Source organism: Tympanuchus pallidicinctus, unplaced genomic scaffold, assembly GCF_026119805.1.
Source record: "Tympanuchus pallidicinctus isolate F22 unplaced genomic scaffold, pur_lepc_1.0 scaffold18, whole genome shotgun sequence".
NCBI lineage: Eukaryota > Metazoa > Chordata > Aves > Galliformes > Phasianidae > Tympanuchus > Tympanuchus pallidicinctus.
Window position 1 is genome coordinate 3,053,199 of NW_026294699.1, and position 18,856 is coordinate 3,072,054.

The window sequence follows — 18,856 nt, forward strand, 5'->3', positions numbered from 1 at the left end:
ACCTACCAGCCACAGAAGGCCACTGTTCTGTAAAGCATCCTCTCTTACCAGAACCCAGAAGAACGCATGATTGCGTCTCATCTCTTCAGAGCTGGGCAATGACTGCTTGCTTTATCAACAACCTCACAAGCACAGAGATACCACTTTTCTGTCTGCCCTGTGTGAACTAATGAATAAACTTCAAGGGCACTCTCAGTTCCTTATGTTACCCTGTGCCTAAATTCCTGAGCTCTGGCATAAGGAGCCTGCGTAGCAAAGTATCAAGCTGACAGCCATTGCATTTTTCTCCTCATTTTCATCCCTTATGCATTATTTTGCCACTCTGCTAGTAGAGGAAATGACAGCAGAGAAAAAACAATAATGTGGAGGAAAAATAGATGGAAAATTCAACATTATAAAAACTTGCAATTGAATACTTCAGCACCAACATCTGAGCAATACACGACTGGCAGGATCAGAGATAAAACGAAATATGGATATACAAGAAAACTCACACCTAAAAATGCAGCACCAGAAACAGATATCAAACTTGGAGTCCTCAAAAGAGGATTAGAGACCACCCAAATTTGCCCTGAGCCAGCATGAGGACCAGGGCAGGAGGCTAAAATACCGCTTTGCCTCAGAACTAACAAAGCATGCAAATCCTTGTTTTCCTCTCTGCCAACTGCTGAATGGAAAGCAAGGGGAAGAAAAGTAAGGGCAACGAGGATCCCGCTTACTGCACTGTGAAGCTGGGGGTGTTTTCTGTGACACTCAGGTTCCAAGTTGCAATTTAAAGCACTAATTTTTTTGTTCACCGTGATCAAAACTCAGTCAACCCCGCCACCAGATCTGTTTCCACGCTTACTGCTATCAACAAGTGCAAGGGCAACGCACGGCTTCCCTCTGGAGGGACAGAAAGCTCAAGTTCCAGCATCTGGACCTTGTGTAGTACAGAAATGTGCCTGAATCACACATAATCACAGTGCTGATCACAGGACCTGACAGGGAGAGTCCCTTCCCTGTTATTCAGTGGGGAGCTGTCAGGACCCAAGTGATGCTTCCCCATTCCTCAGTACCTGAGGAAGCACTGGCTAAGGGAGCCTGCTTCCATTGGTGAGCCCCAAACCATGCAGCCCACCTATCTCAGATGGCGTCACCTGCAGCTCCCCGTGAGGGAAACCTTTCTCTCACCTGACAAGTCACAGTGACTGTTCATTCTCTCCTGCCACCTCAGACACAGCAGCTCTCACTGTGGCTGTCTGTAGGATGGCAGCAGCAAGCCCTGCTCTGTTAGAAGCACGTCAGAAGCAGCAGCTTCCACAGAAAAGCAGAACCAGGAAAGAATCTCCCTTGATTTTCATAGCCTTTGATGCAATGCAATACCCCAAAATAAAATCTCTCCTGAGCACAGACTGCTGCAGCACTGGGTGCATAGGTTGAATTCTGCTAACCTGTGTGTTTGAGTCCTAGTGAAATAAGGTCCAGGCCCAGCAATGCTTAAGGAGCACAGCTCCAACTCATTATAATGAGTATCTGAAGACATTCAAGGTCACTAGTTTATCCAGGGAGCTTGAGAAAGGACCACTTTGGTATTTTATGTCATGCTTCAGCACATTTATCCACATTCTCTCAAAGCCTGGAAGGGACTGAACGAAAATAATTGTGTCTAAGAACCTTTACAGTGAACTTTTTTTCCTTTCTCTTTGATAAACTGCTGTATCTGCAAAACACACTACCTTGTCCTGCAGGCTTTCACTCAGCACAACAGCTCATGGAGGTCCCACATCAGCTTAGGTGATGTGAAGGATGCCGTCCCCACCAGGGAGCTGTCCTTGCCCCTCTCCACCCAAGTTTAATTCACCTGAAATAAACCTCACTTCACTATGAAGTGCACGCCGTGTGCCAATGTTGTTCTAGTAGGCACCCATCATGGTGACCTGCAGAAAGCCAGCAAGCAGGATGATGCTCTGAATATTCCCATGGCTCTGCTTTTGTTCCTAACTCAAACGATGAGCTGATCAGACATCCCCCAAAACTAACAGTATTGGGAAAAAATAAATGCAAATTCCCTGTGCTGAAACAACACGGATCACAGCTGAGGACTCTGTCTCCTTGGACAGCAGGCATACACTGCATTGATCTGCTTCAAAAGCCTTACCACAACAAAGGATCTGAAACTTTTATCAAGCAGCAGGCCTGACTTGGGAAAGGAGACACGCTCCACTCCATGAAAATCCAGCCAGGCTGAGCCTGTGCCTGCAGGAGGACCCACTGGAGCCTCAGGACTTTGAACCTGCCTCTGTCTTCCCGTAAGCACACAGAGCCCTGCCCAGGGAGCCATAAATAAGCTCTTTATTGTTCTAAAATCAGAAGGACTCCAAATGCCTTTGTTCCAAGTAAAGGGTGCAGCATTCTCCAAGAGCTGGCTGCTCCAATACCCGCTGTTTTTGGAGGATACAGCCCTCCAGTCTGGACCAGAATAAGATCTCTGGCCATTTTGGGTCAACAATCCAGAAAGGAAGCAGTTCTTTTTAAATGACTTTGTTTTATCTAATGCTTTATTTAATTGTCTATCTATTTTTATTTAATGCCACTAGTTCAGATGAGGTCTGTCCCGAACCAAACCACGCTGAGCTGGGGAGGTTACAGAGAACAATGGCTGGGAGGCTGAATGCCAGATGGGCTGGCAAGAAAGAAATAGCTTGAATTGTTCTGGATGAAGGAATCTTTCCTAGTGACAGCTGTCAGGGAGGATTTCTTGGGGCACCTATCATCAGAACACTGTCCTTTATCCTTGACACACCAACTGTCTGCAGCTCCGGTATCTTTGGGAAGAATCAGCAGAACACAGGAGGTACAGAAGCTCTCCAGTAGCCCCAATGAGCACCTGCTGTCACATTGCCTCCATCTTTTCTTGGAGCTGATGGAGTAGGAGCTACACAGATTCTGCTCCGTGAGGTTGAGGCAGGTCTTGGCTTCTGATGGATCTCCCACTCTCAAACTGTGGTTTGAGGACCACGTTGTGCATCTGAACACAAAGGCATCTGAAATGCACACCCACACCAGTTCTGTCTAGTTATACCTCATAGAGTGCAGTTGAACAGAATCTCAGGCAAGGAACCACACATTCCTCTACAAAGTTAGAAGCCAGGACCTCTGATGTTGTGTGCTTTTGTCATTACTCTGCCCTCCCTCACTCTTTCCTCCCTGCTGAGTTTTTGCCACCTCTTCAGCCTCATCACAGGGGCACTGGCTTTACTGTAATCTACATATGAAAAAGCTGAAAGGGAAGAATCTCACTGGGGCTTGCAGGTTTCTCCTTGGGAAGAATAAAATTCAATTGCACTGAGATGAAATAATTTTTCCAGTGTCATCACTGGGGAGAGGTCTTTAATCAGGGGAGAGATCTGACTAGGCCATAGAATTCAGTGATGGTAAATCTTGAATTTTGTTATACAGGCTTGATGCCATTGTGATGCTCAAGTCGCCAGTGTTTGATCAAAAGTCAGTTTTGGAGATGAAACAGAGATGGCTGGCTAGAGAACTCTAAGAAGGCAGGAGCTTCTGAATCCCTGTGTTTCCCAGCTCAATGTACTGCACTGTGATGTGTTCTTAAAGGACAAAAGGTCCCTACCAGAAACATTTGTGGCAGAGCTTATGAACAGCTGGATTTCAGCATCTACTCCAGCATCACCTCTGGGCATGAAGCACCCTTTTGGGTGCTCTTCCCTTTTCCTCTCTTTGCAGGGGAATATTGCAATGTGCTGCAGCATTTCTTGATTGTGGGGCAGAACAGGAAAGCTCCCACCAGATGAACAGTATAGAGCAAGAACATTGCAAACTGGTTTACCTGTGCAGGAAAACAAACAAAAAAAGGAATCCCAAATCTTTATGCTTGAGGTTGGATTCTCCTGACTTTGCCCAGGAGAAAAGGCTATCTACCACCCTGACCAGGGAACTGATGAATGCCAGAGCCAGGGTAAATACAGTACAGCAGCACAGGAAAGACTCCATGTTCTCTGGGCTTTTACCCCTCTTCCTCTGGCACCTTGCCTGCCTTTTTCTTCCTTGCTGCTCCAAGACTTTGCTCAAATCCAAGAGCAAGGAGGAAAAACCACAAGAAAAGCAACATGCGCCCACTGTGCAATAGGTTCCTGGGAGAGGCACAAAGCAAAGGTCTTGCTAGAAACCCTCACCCACTGCATTCCTGGGCAGAGAGTCATTTCAGAAAACACAGCTTTTCCAAACTCTGAGTGTTTTTAAGTACGGAATACGAAGAACACAGCCATCCACTCACTAAGATCTCCATCAGGGAGGAATCCTACATGACTAACACATGTCTTCTCTGTTCGGAGGCCGCATGGCTGCAGGCAATCTCCTATGAACAACAGTTTATAGCTTCTAGACCTAAACAGTATGCTGCTATTAAAAGCAATATTAAGTCCGTTCAGAATTTTGCATAATAGCCCCATAACTCGTTTGAAAAGGAACAGTAAGGTCTCTGACTGACTTCTAAAATGACTTTCTGGAGGTTCTCTACCACCAGCAGGAAAACATGACATGCATTCTGCAAGCAAATTCTGCAGTATGGATTCTCGCTATACTGGTTAGATGTGAGTCCATACAGACCTTCACCCAAAGACTACAATTTAGTCACTGCTTCATGCCTGAAATCTTGCTAACCCCCAGGTCCAGGCAGCCCACAGAGTCTGCTCAGCCACGGGCTGCACGATATCCTGACTGCTGGGTTTAGAAAGCAACATTTGAAGAAACATTTGCATGGCTCTTTGCTAATTGGCCACGTTTAATTCAATAAACTTGCTGTTAGAGGTATTTTAAAACATCAACTTCATAACATTTCACTGGTGTTGTCAAAACATATTGTCTAATTACCATCTCCTTTCTTGGCTGATTGATAAGCGAGGGCAGAGCAGTGCCTCTCTGAAGTCGATGCCAATTCCATGTCAGTAATTGGCTGGCGGGAGGTGCCAGAGTGTCTGAACTAAACTTTTATTCCCTGCAGAAAGACTAGAACTGACTTGACTTCTCAGTCCTCCGCTCCCATATAAATATGCACCAAGATGCTTTTTTCCCTGGGACTTAAAATTACAGCACAGAATCTAATGGGAACACCGAATGTTTCACAGAAAAATCCTTGTGAAGCGTATGTATGTACTTTAGAAGGAATATGTAATTCTAGAAGAGCGTGCAGATAAGTAGGATAATATATAAATTTATAAGCAGCAGGTGGCCAATTTAAACCTTGTTTTCCCCCTCCTCCCCTTTTAACTGGTTCCCAAAAAGGTCGATAAAATTTAATGCTAAGTAAAACTAATTAGCCTGCAAGGAACTGCTGCTGGAATGACACTTATTCATTTTAACAAAAGAAATGTTTGGCAGATGGAAGTTCATTAAAGCACAGCTCACTATACATATTTAATGCTCCATACTCCGAGCTTATAACCTGCAGTTCATTGAGGCACTGCCAGTGCACACATCAACAGAAAGCCACTATTATTTTTATCCAAAAGGTAAAGCTGCTGACAAGCTTTGAAGTCAGGGAATATTCACTCAGTAGTTCCCACTGTTCAGTAACAGCAACAACAACAACAACAAAAATAAAGGCCGAGCTTTCAAACTTCCACTCTAACAAAGCAATGCTTACAGTAAAAATGGCATCAAGTGAAAGAAAGAGGCACCCAGCCAGCCTTTTCAAGAGCGGCCACACTGCGAGAGCAGCTGAGTGAAAGGAGAGGTGGCTGAGCAAGGATGGCTGGTGAGCGCCCACAGCCAGGGCTCCTATTGTCAGCCCGCTGATCAAAGCACAGGAGACCCTCTTAAATATAAGGAAAATAATCTAATTTTAAAGAGAAAGAAAAAAACAACAAAGAGTGGTGTTGTCTTTTTTTTCTTTTCCCCCCTTTTCCTAATCAGATTAAAACAAGGGTGTCTTTCTGCTTGCGCGGGCTTTGAGCAAGCAGGATGAGAACAGCTGTGTTAAGTTTGAAGGCACTTCTGGAGAAAGCAGATGGAGGGCTTTCTTTTTTTCCCCTCCAATTTGTTTTGTGCTGGAGTCCAGCTGTCCAAAGGGGAAAGAAGCACCTTTATTCCCTGCTAAATATTAAATGTCACCTGTAACTTCTCACAGAAAGAAAATAATAAGCAGAGCTGCAGATGGTGCTGCAGAGCCCTAACAGTTATTCTCATCTTCCTAAAGCTGTTGCTTACCTGAAATAACTGGGGATCTTATTTACAGCTGAACCTTCCTTGCTTCCCCACCTTGCACTGCCAGGCAGGCTTTGCAGAGACCTCGAGAGCATATCAGGCCTCCCTTTTGCTGCCCATTGCAAAATTATTGCTTGGAATTCCTTCATTTTTCCCCAGCTGACCTTGGCTGAGAGCTGCATCAGCCTTCATGCCCTGCAGCATCCTCTACCTCCCTGTCATTCCCAGCTCTCCCAGAGTCATGTCAACTCCCTGCAAGCAGCCACCCCAGCCTGCCTGTGCTTCCATTCTTCTCCTGGAGAAACAATTGACTGCAGACAGAGCTCTATGAAAAATTTTGTTTTTTGGGCACCCCTGGATGGCTGAGTTTGGCAGAAGGCTACCAAACCTTCCCTCCCCTCCCACACTCTTTTCATCACCACAATTTCCATTCCCAAATGAGTGCAGTGCGACAGAAGGTTAAACTGACACTTGAGCAAGCAGAGCAATGCAAGCTAGAGATCTCACATATTTTGCATATTTACCTCTGCAGAAGGAGACAGAACTACTTACAGGAATGTGAGGTAGTGGCACGCGTCCATTTGCTTTGGCACTTTCCTGCATCTCTCTGCGATGCTGTTTCCGGAGTCTGTACGGTGGGATCCCATCTCTGCCAGAACAAAGCAACAACATGCCCTGCTTTAGTGCCTTTCATGAGCTGGTCTTCATCATGCATTATTGAGTAAAGCCCTGCTGCCACAGAATGGCAGGTAGGAAACTTCTTATGCTTGAGGAAGGGCAGGTGAAGGAGGGCTTGAGGGATAGTGCTGGGAACTCGGGTAGCACTTGCCAGGAGCAGAGCAAGGCAGGACTCCCGGATGTGTGCAGGGCTCCTGCAAGCACTGCCATGGGCAGCAGGCAGGAGGAGGACCTGGCCTGCATCCTGGCACCTTTATAGTTGGCTCCTTTCTATGAGAGAGGTGGTGGCCTCCAGCTGCGCTGGTGAAGCTCAGGTTAGGTATTAGGAATCATTCCTTCTCAGAAAGAGAGGTGATGCAGTGGCACTGCTGCCCAGGGAGGTGGGGAAGTCATCGTGCATGGAGGTGTTCCAGAACTGTGGGGATGTGGCACTGAGCACGTGATCAATGGGCACGGTGGGGTTGGACCTGGGGACCTTTCACCTGGACCTTTCCACCTTAACGATCCTATGTGTCATGGTCATAAAGGAGGCTGGAGGAAGGGAGGAGGGCCCTGGACAGCAGCACGCAGGCCCTGCTCAGCTCCATGCCCTTGCTGGAGGAGCGGCTGTGGGCTCCGTGGGGAAACTGACCTTTGTAGCAGCGAGCCCTGCTCCATGAAGGCCAGCAGCTGGGCTGGCTTCCAGCAGTGTGTGCTGAGAGGGCTCCCAGCTGCCGGTGTTGGGTGAAGCAGTACTGGTGGCAAAGCAGCACTGACCAAGCACGGCTTCAGGGAAAAAAAAAGAAGGGCATTTTTTGTTTTCACCATTGAAACCTTCATGGGATGAGAGGAATGCATCTGAAGTGGAGCTCAGTTATGAGATAAGGAAATGGCTCACAACCTAATGAAGCGGGGTTATGCTGGGAAAAATCAGCTAGTGCAAGACCAAATGCTACCCTAGAGCTTGGCAATTTGGAATGCTCCTCGTTTAATTTGCAGCTTTTGCTTATTCAACGACTGCAATGCCACAGAGCATTCAAAATTAAACACGTTAAAACAAAATAAAACCTATGATTAACGACAAGTGCTTTTGAGCAGGAAGACAAATGACCAAAGAGAAAATGAGCTGGGCTAATTGCAGCCCTGGCTGCTGGTCTCAGGTAATGCAGGAGGAGGAAGAGCACATCTCGGAGCATCACCTCCGCTGCGCCCCGTCAATGACACGGCACGGAGAAGAGCAATTTTCTGGAGCGTTGCTATAACAACGGGCGATGGTGATAGCTTTCATTAGAAAGCTTCATTTTCTTTAATGATGAACCTCCATTTGAGGAATAACTGAGAGTGGCGATGGTTAAGCAGCTCCACTGCACCCAGGCACAGTTTTTGCAGAACGGATGGGAACAAAAGGAGCGTGGAGTTACACCAGCTGAGCCTTTGCTGTGCCATGACATGAGCCTCTGCTGGTCAGAATCAATAAACAACATTTCAGCCACACAACCCAGGGCACGGACACAGCTCGCCCAGTGCAGCCGCACGGACCCTCAGGGAAGGGCAGCATTGTAGCAGAAGGTGCAATTTTTCTTTCTTTCCTTTTTTTTTTTTGCCTTTTTCTCTCTCTTTCTTTTTTTTAACTCTCCCCAGCAGCAGTCCCAGCGGAAAGAGCGACTTTTGTTCAGAGCACAGTAGCGAAAGGCTGATAATGGCCTCTAATCTATCCGGCTTCAAACACATGTTCAGCCCTGCTGTGCTGCCTTTGATGTCATTTTAACTAGATTCCCCAATGCCACCTCTGAACTTGGAACATTCCTTCGTTCAATGTACTGTGCCAACTCAACCAGAGGAAGCAAATTCAAAGATAAGCACTTTAATTTTATCCCAACAAAACCTTATTCAATAGATGGGGGGAAAGCAAGGAAAAGCAATACCGTACTTTTGTTTTCCTTTTGTCAGGTAGCTTACTTTGAGATATTTTCAATAGATAGAGAAATAATATATATATACTTATATATATAAAAATCACAACTTTTTTAGAGCACGTCTACTTTTAAAAGAAAACTTTCCCAAGCTGTTTTCACTTGTTTCATCATGTGATTTTCGGCAGCAGCAGAAAGCTCTGTGCTACCATGCAGTGGGGGGAATAAGAGTGTTTCTATAACTCAAGTAGTGACCATCAATTTGTTTGCTATCCTGGAAATGCAGTGGCTGCCTCTCCTCTCTGAACCAACATGCGGGAGCAGGATGGACAGAGGATTTGCTGGTGCTGTGCAGTGGGACATCATTCACCAGCGCTTTCTTTACTGCTCTCCAAGTCCAACCACTGCCCTATCAAGTTGGAAATCCTCGTTTTGGGTCTCTTACATTAAAAAGCTGTTAATATAGCAGAACTCAAGGTCATCCTGGATCACTGACTGCAGGAAAGACAGAATGCAAACCTGCAGAGAAGCTGATGTTTGCTACCAATTCCTGTTATTAAAGCACCACTGTCACCGAGGGACCTTTCTCACATCAAAAAGCACAACGGGAAAACCACCAGGCACTCTAGCCAAAGAGCAGTCATTGAAGGAACATCACTTCATCTGCAAGGTTCTGAAAGAGTAACCGCCATCCCATAACGTTCCAGGACACTGCCATGCTTATCTGGGGCAGAGTGGGCAGAAGCCAGGAGCAAGGGCTGCTGCGGTGCCTGGCAGGTGAAGCCTGGATCCCAGCAAGGTGACACCCAAAGGAGGGCGTGCTGTTAATTAGCTGGACTTCAACACTGGCCTGAAGTAGGAGACCTTACCTCTTACTTACTGCCCTAAGCTCTTGCAGAAATAAAGAGCCGCACTGACCTGAGGCTCTTCTGTGTCTGAACTGGAACACCATGTGGCAATTTAATGCACTTCAGCTTCTGCCAGTTGAGTTCACACCTGGAGGTGCCTTAATGTCCCTTGCTACCTGCTGTGACAGCCCCTCCCATCCAGAGGATGCATTCCCCCCTTTGGAAAGGGTCCTGTCCTTGCCTCTGCCCCAGCTCAGAAGTCCAGAGAGCATCACTCAGGTTTTTGCTAGCAGTTTTCCACAGCAGCCCATGCAGCCTACGGGGAAATCACACTTCCAAAACCCATTTTGCCACGATCAGTAGGATATCAAAGCTTGGAAGGGAGCTGCTGGCAACCACAACACACCAAAGCAAAGGAACGCACAGTGCATGGCACGCATTAGCCTTCTCCTCTGCCCTGACCCGGCGAGCAGTGGAAGATCACACCCAGGCTGCAGGCCATGCTCTCTGTGCTGCCCCAATCTACTGTCAGCACACCAGGGTGCCCCTCAATGATCCCAGGTCTGCATCGTCATTGACCAGACATGTTCTCTTCTGATGTCGGGTCACAGAGGCTCCCACTTGGGATCACACACCATCCACACACCGCCTCTGAGCACAAGCTAGATTTCTTCATTATTGAGCTTGACTGCTATATGTAAACAGCATACATAGAGAAGAAGCTTGCTCATCATCAAATGAAGCTTTTATTGCCGTTTTCCTTAGAGGAGACCTAAATTCAAAGCACCACGACATGCAAGTCTTGTCAAGCAGCAGGAGTCCCCTCTCTAACTTGAATCTGGTTGTTCTTCATTTCTGCTGCCTTGAGCAATTCTGCAAAAATTCCTTTGAAACTCAGAAGGCAGACAGGTTCAGCAATATTATGTGAAACTGTTACAAAATTTGGTAATGAAGGGAAAGTATTCAATGCAGACAGTCTTTGTAAATCAAAAATCAAGGCCATATGTCCAGAACCCTAATTTGAGGATAAATCTGCATGCATTCAGTTTGAAATGCACAAAAGGATCATAGATACACCCTTATGATTTTTGAGACTTACTTAAAAGGAACCACTGTGTGATTGGGCTAGTTATTAGCAGAAGGCAGGATACGTATTTGTGATAATTAAAGTCCTAGAAGCAGCCTATGGTGGGCGCAGAAGGGATAAAATGCCTTAAGGAAGAAGGAACAAAGAATAAAGAGGCACGGGATGGTTAAGCAGAAATTATTCTGCCTGTGAGAGAAAGAAATTATGGCTACTGAAAGAAAAATTAGGAGGGTGAAAAGCTTGGGCATAAATGATCACAACCTATAGCAGGTATAACTATTAGTGCAACCCCATGATCCCAGTGGACCAGTGGAAAAGGAAGTGCTAAAAGCTAATTAGTTTTGAAGAGCTCTCACATCTGTCTCTTCTGATAACAAAGTTCCACGACCCCTGCTAGCTTCAGAGTAGTCCTCCAAATAAATTAATGACTAAGAAGAATCACAGAGGTATGTGACAAGACAGCTGCACCGACTCTTCAAATTAGTGGTCCTCTACAGTTTTCTGTCCCAGTGGCGCTCTTTGCCTCCTGTGCTACTTCAGCCAAGGTCTGCATCCTCCATTTTGCAACACGACATGGATAAGGTGTGAGGTGCTGGTGCCATTGAGGAGAAAATACCCCAAAATGGCTTCTAACAACTCCCTGTCTCCAGAGAGCTAGCAGCAAGCACACTTTTGGCTTGCTTAGAACCACTGCAGCAGATAGAGAAGTCACCTTATCCACCCGGTCTTTCAGGCTTTCAGAGAATAGGTTCTCTTGTTTGGCATGCTAGCACTGACACGTTGCAGCTGTGGAGCACTCAGGTTTGGTTAAGAGCTACAGGGGATGTAAGGAACCTCTGAGGCTGAGACACGGAACAGAGGATAGGAATGCCAGTGCAAACATCCCCACGATGGGAATCCCACCCATCCGAGGTGCTCCCCGCACCGCCTCTCCCTGGGGCTGGCTCCTCTGTATGCCACCATTGCCAACCTCACACCTGCTGGATCCTGCAGGCGGGTGTCTCAGGGCAGACCCACAGATCTCAGGCCTGCAGCATGAGCACCACGAGGAAGGAGGTCCCTGAGGGCCCCTGCCTGGAAGCACAGCTGGCAGCGCTGCCCAAAGCTGGGTGGGCAGCAATCCTAGAGTCAGCAGCCATGCTGCACATTTACTGGCTCACTGCATTAACCGAGGGCAGCTGGGAGTTGCTGCATCTTAATGGGTAGCACCCATTAAATGGCACTCATGACACAGGCTGGAAAGCTTCTTGAACGAGGTCTGACAGCTCCTGACATTCAGAGACACTAAACTTGCCTCTTGGAGGACTTTGTGTTTACAGCACTGCCATTAATAAAAGTCTCCTAATTCTGTAAACCTGTCATCTTTAGCTATAAGAATCAAAGTGTTTCTGCTCTACAGAAAGACACATCACATTTGAACTATTAAAAAACAGACCAAACATTGAATGCTTTCCCAAAAATCCTCTTTTTTCCATCACAGAGATGCAGCAAGAGCAAGCTCATTACATTTTTCCTTCCTTTGCAGAACATCTTTAAGGAAGATATCTCAAAGGTGAGATGCACTGCTCTGTCACAAGGGTAGTAACCTGTAAAAGCAAAAAAGATTTGGAGGGAGCTCCCCAATACGAGTTGTGTAAAAGCAGAATGGTCACCAGATCTAGTTTAGGACTGAAGGAAAAAATCAAGAGCAAAAGTAGAAAGCTCTGAATGGCAGTTCAGAGGACCCTGGCAAAGTCAGAAGACAATAAATCTCAGATCACTTACTACAAAAGCCATCCAACAACTCCTGTTCTCCAGGTCTGTCAACATGTTCCCCAGTGCAGCTGAGTTTGGGTACAGGACCACAGAGCTCTGTTTGGCTTGGCTGCACGAGGTGCAGGAGAATATTTCTACCCCTGGTCTCTGGCCTGGCACGCTATGCCTAGGGCACAGATCATGGTCAGATTAGTGAGAATTCCCATTCAGCCATATCCTGAATTTACAGAAACAATTATTTCATTGACAACCATCAAGTCAAGAGCCAGGCTAATACCCAGTCCACGTTCTGTTCTGTTGTTAGAAGTAATCTACTGAATGGACAGAATAGCAAACCGGCATCTAAAGAAAGGTCATCAGCCAAAATCTCCACATCACCCAGAGGACCAGCAGAACGACACAGTGAGTCCTGCAAAGCTGATGCCCTTTGGGGCCTCAGAAGTCTGTTGCTGGCTGGGGAGAGATGAATGCCTTCATTCTCAAAACTCCAGTTTTGTGGTGAGTCTCCCAGGCTAACCTACAGCTGTTGGCTCCCCGGAGACAGACTATCAGGATTTTCAGGTATTTGTGACACAGATGTGAAAATGTTGGCAATTTTGTAAAAAAGGAACGGCAGATGCTGCTTTATTCACACAGCATATGGCACACGCACTGTCCTCAGTCTCTGCATCACCAGACTTTTGCAGGTGGATAATGTCATACAGATGGCCTGGATTCCTACGTACTTTTATGAAGTTTTGTGCTGTATGTCTGGCAGTTAGATGACAACACCTTGTAGCTCCCCAGATGGTTTAGTTTTAAATCTGTGGCAGAGCAAGCAGGCTCCTACAGGCATGTAAGGCCTAACCATGATGTGGAGATTCGTCAGTTTCAGTTTTTAAACACTCCTGAACCATCAAAGCCATGCAGTGATCGTTTCAATTGTGAAGTACCCAACTGAGGATGAGCTGCTGGTGCACCAGCCTTTACCATCTTGCCATGTTATGCACAGGTGGACAGCCTCCAAATCTGTGATAACAAACCAACAGGTAGCAAAGCACATCCTGGACTGGAATTATAACGTCAAAGATCCTACCTGACCTCCAAGACCCATTTTGTCACCTCAACACATGCAGCAAATCCAGCATGTCCAGCACAGTCCTGCTGGCACATGCTTGCAGAGAGGACAGAAAGTCAGCAGGATCCTCTGCCAGCTCTGGATGAACAGCTTCCCAGATGCCAGAGTTCTCTTCTTTTAGAGTACACTTTTACTGACATCCTATAGCCCAGTACAGAGTCTTAGTCAACGTCTCCTGTCTTCAAAAGCTCCTCAATCTACTTAATCTTTCTATTACATAGACTTAAAGAAATAATTTGATACTTCCTTGCTTAACTTTTACAATGTGCTTTGGAGAAAAAGCTGCTTCTAGGCATGAGCAAGGCACACAACAGTGAAGGCAGCACTGTAATTTTGCAGTGAGGAACCTGGATGTGAGCCCAAAGTCCCTTCAGATACTGTCCTAAACCCAGGTTTGCGCTGTGATTCATTATACAAAATGAGGGTGACTGGACACAGAGGTACAACTAAAATGAAATTCTGCCTTAGCTTTGGATAAGAAGGATGAGGAGTTTCGCGAGCTGCATTCCAGCAAAACACACTGGAATTCTTAATGCATCCCTTTTTTTTTTCCCCTCAGTAATCAGCCACCCAAATGCTGTGGTTTTCAGGAGCAAGTGGGAACTTTGAAAAGATAAAAGACATGAAAAGGAGCAGTCTTGATGGGGTTGCCATCTGATTCATCCTAGCAAGAAGGAACCTGAAGGGAACTCAAAGAGAGCTCACATCTATTTGCACTTGGCAAGAAACACTGTCAGAACTTCTACCTCATTTGTTTTAGCTCACTTAATTCATTTGATGTTGCAGATGTTCCCAGGAACAGCAAGGCTGCGTAGCCAGCATGGTGACAAAACTACTCCACTTGAAAGAAAGCTGGAATGATCGTGACCTTGGTCTAGTCAGATACTCTGCCCAACACCACCTGTTGCAATGTCAGACTAACACAAAAACAGCACCAGCACTAAAAACCCCACTGTTCTCCCATCTATTGTCACTTACATGCTGCTGTCCGTCAGCGACATCGTATCTGCATCACTGGACATGCTCTGCTGCTCGCTGTCGTTGGCGCTGGTGGCTGGTGCCATGGCATATCCCGTGTTGACATAGTAAGGGTTAACAGGTTCTCTCCATGACCCATGCCTGGAAGAAAAATGTAAGTGTCAAATTAAAAGGACAGAACCTTGACCCTGCTCTGCTGGGTTCTGTGCACCGCAGCGCGGAAGGGCTCTGTCCTACAGCCCCAGCGTTGGTGACTACAGAATAAGCTGTGTTGTCATATTAAGTTGCATTGATAAAACCATGAACAATATGACTCATAGCTGGAAGCCAAAGGGAATTCATGAACTAAGGAAGATGATACTTTTAGAGCTGAAGAGAGAGACGGAACAAGACTACATGGCAGAAGTCCAATTCACATCAGGATTTATTGCATCCATTGGAAAACTGCTTAGCATTGACATTTTATGAGCATGGCAGGACATCTAAAAGCAATATCTAGATTATGAGACATTATCTTTCTTAGTAAAAGTAGGATTCTTTCTACTCTTCCAAGGTAAGCATGACTCACTGATTTAATGTTTGCTCTCAGGTCCTTCCTTACCTCACTCTAACATGTTTGCCAAGGCAGGGAATTAAACTCAGGAATGGCAGTTGCTTGCAAAGTGGAACCTGCAGCCAACCTCAAATGTCACACCAGGGTACATCAAACACTTGCAAATTCCACTAGCAAGGACCATCTAATAGCACTGGCTTTTCCAATGGACAATCTAGGCATGAATCTACAGAGGCTACTTTGTACACAGCACCAGGCCTTGTCCTGCAGGCAGGTTATTCAAGTACATCTGCAAACAACCAACTTCCTCAAACAAAATGGCTGGGTGAGAGAGCATCTGCATGAGCTACCTTGAGGAGCCAGTTCCTTCCTTGGAAGGAGATCTGCACTCCTGGTGAAGAAACCTGTGAAACAAAGCAAACAGATCCCTTGCACTGACTGCCACTGGCAAAGGAAAGCTACAGCTACCAACATGCCTCCAGCTCCAGCACACACCACACCAGCCATGTCACACAGGCATCATATTGTCACTGCAAGTCATTTTGCAATTTGCCAGAAAGAGGAACAAGCTGAAACATTCCTACAGGCACAGCAGCAGCATTTAATTCCTCACTCGCCCTGCCTGCACCGCTGCACGAAGAACAGGCATCCTGAAGTCTATGAATGCTGCAGCTTTCCAAGCTGTTACCAGCACTGAAAATCAGAGTAACATTTCATTCCAGATCACCACATTCAGCATGATCTGTCATTTAGAAACTCAGCAACATGCTCCCAGTTGATGCAGCTCATTATGGACCTTGAGCAAAGGCTTCCAGGGAGGACACACCACGCAGCTCGTGCTTCCCAATTCTGCTGTGAAAAGCTTTTCCAGCTGTACTGCAGAGGTCAAAGTCCTACAGACAAAAGCAAAGTCACTGCCCTGATGAATTTACCTTTAGATAAGACCAAAAAAAGCCCCAAACCAAACCATGAGAAACGCACAGATGGAAGCACTGCAGGCGAGGAAGACAAAGGCAAAGAGACAAGGTGGCAGTTTTGGCATATCTTTATGAGTATGAACATATGATAACCATCACCTGGATATTGATCATCACCTGATCTCACTACACTGGCCAATAAATGAGCAGAGACTTGCATACAGCTCATTTGAGGTAGAGGTTTTCAGAATGATTTATGAGTACTGTGGGATTTGGAGTACGTGGATGGAAGCACTATCAAAGCAATTTAGAACTGAGTCAGACAGGGCTATAGCTTTCACACTGCTAGGGTGAATAGTTTCTATTCATATGCACCCTGCCCCTTTGCTCCCAGAATCAGAACCAAACAATTTTCCTTGCAATATAAGGGGTCAGGACACCAGCATGTTCATAGGTCACAAACATTTTTTTACTGTTTTAGGCCCATCATCATGTCTGATAGAAGCTATTTCACCCCTGTTCTCACAAAGAGAAAACCAGTATTTTGCTTACCACAAAACAACAAAAACTCCAAGCTACTTCTCCTTAGATGATGGAGCTCAGCATAGAAGCAGAGTAAAGAGCATCCAAAACTGAGTCACTTGAGGGTTATCACTACTGTTTGAGGCAAAGGGATTTTTGTGAGCTTCTGTCACACAGAGTTGGCAGTGTTGGAATGCTTACCTGTGCCCAGGGATGGTGAGTCACCACAGACTTTTTCAAGCACACAAACTTTCTGACTGTCACTTCAAATGTGCACTGATGCAAACTTATTTCTATATCCATCAGATTTCCAAGCAGATTTCTAGGGCAAATATTTAAGGCTGGAAGTAATTTGATCAAGTTTGCCCTAAAAAGCAAAATATAATAAGTGAAAACCTTCCAGCACCCATTCACCAGCTCTCCCCTGGCATAATGGTCAGTTCTGAATATTAAAGGAATGCTGTGCCGTGTAACCTTCCTGTCAAATCTGATATGACAGTTGCATGATGGAGGCAGATAAAACCTCTTAAATTGAGGTGAGAATGATGGATAGGTGAGGCCTTCCCTGCGGGCAAAGAGAAGGATGCTTTTTGGATAACCCAATTAAAATAGAACACCAACTTCTAGTGGACCTTTTGTCAGGCATCTCTGGGAGCAGCATGGATTATTCTAGCAGTATATTAAGAAAGCACTGTGATACGCAGAATAAAATGCACAGATCAATCAATTTCTCCTTCGTATTCGTTGATCACTTACAAGGGAAGGAACACACCTCCTAACACCCCAGAGCAGCCCCCTGATAAGGCAATGCTTCTACACACTGGGATGTACAAGGTAAACAAAACCCTGTGGGGTTTTTCATCACCTTAACCTATCCCTCCACTTTTGGGAAACGGCAGAATTTGAATCTGCAGCTTTTAGTGCACTTTGCATGGGAAAAAAGTTTAGCTCCTTGTTTCTGGAGCTCTTCTGGTGTGTCTGCTGGGTGGAAGTTGCAGGTCATGATCACAGCCCTGCCATGGCTGCTAAGCTCTGTGCCCGTGCCATCTGTCCTGGCCAGCTGCACCAGCAAGGTGCTGGGGCTGCACAATCCATCTAAGAGCTCGGCTCTGCTGCTGCAGGCAGCTCAGAGCTCCCATCTTCTGCCCGGGAAGGGCAGCTCAAGTCTGTATGTGGCTCTTGAGCACCCTCCCCAAAGGCAGCCAAAGGCATGGGGATGCTGCCACCTCTTCTTTTGGAGGGGGCACCCCAAAAGCCACGTCCCCATCACAAACCTGTTCCAGGCATTCAGGGGACAAACATTCAACTCCTATTGCTAATAACACACATTGAGGGAAGTGAGTAGTGTAGCCTGGAAAAGAAGGTGCAGGGGAGGCCTCATTTCTCCCTACAACTACCTCTACTGAGCTCTACTGAGGTGGACGTCGATCTCTCACACGATAAGCAATGGGACAAAAGGAAATGGCCTCAAGTTGCTTCACGGGATGGTTAAGAAGGATACTAGGAAAAAATTATTCACTGAGAGGGTTGTGAAGCCTTGGAACTGGCTGCCCAGGGAAGCAGTTGAGTCACCATTCCCGGAGGTGTTTAAAAGACACGTAGATGTGCTGCTCAGGGACACGGTTTAGTGGTAGACTTGGCAGTGCTAGGCTAACAGCTGGACACGATGATCCTGGTGGACCTCAGTTCAACCTGATTCTGTGATTCTATGGATACGCAGCTCCTTTCTCGCAGCCTCACAGCTTCCTGCAGGCCAGAGCCGCGCGGTGCAGCAGAGCAGACAGGCACATGCACAGCAGCAGGCCCAGGGCTCCGAGCCTCCTCCCTCCTCTTCTCGCCAGGAAGCAACCAGTGGCGCAGATGAGAGCCTGGTTCTGTCGCGGGGCTGAAGGAAGGCTGCCTTCCCTCCCCTCCAGCAGCACAAAGCGTTTTAAGAGTTATTGGGTATGAGTCTGAGAGGGCTGGAGGAATTCGGGAGGTAACGGCGAGCAGATGGGCGCCTCATGGCACTCTGCTGTTCGGCAGCCGGGACACAGAGGCTCTCCTGGAGCACTGCACAGGGCTGTGGTTCTTCCACAGAGAATGCAGGGAAGAGTTTGGTCACGACTGTTGTATTTAGCTAAAATTACACACTTAAGCATGTATACAACAGGGATTACTTCCATTTTAGCTCTGCCTCTAATACATCAATGCAAATGTAAACTTTCAGTAAGCGTAAGTACATGGAAAGGGTATAAGATTTCAAAGCAATCATAACAGGTTACATTACTTTTAAGGAATCCATCTGTATTCAATCCTTCTC

The 18,856-nt window shown here is 46.4% G+C and overlaps 1 protein-coding gene across 2 annotated transcripts in view; it reads right to left on the minus strand.

The window, feature by feature from the left end:
• AXIN1 (axin 1) overlaps positions 1-18,856 on the minus strand; it is a 69,681-nt gene that overhangs the window by 17,576 nt on the left and 33,249 nt on the right. For both annotated transcript variants that reach the window (XM_052680361.1, XM_052680362.1), the window contains exons 3-4: positions 14,563-14,703; positions 6,760-6,856 (exon numbers count right to left, since the gene is read on the minus strand). In XM_052680361.1, the coding sequence (XP_052536321.1) occupies positions 6,760-6,856; positions 14,563-14,703 (238 nt within the window). The remainder of the gene's footprint in view (positions 1-6,759; positions 6,857-14,562; positions 14,704-18,856) is intronic.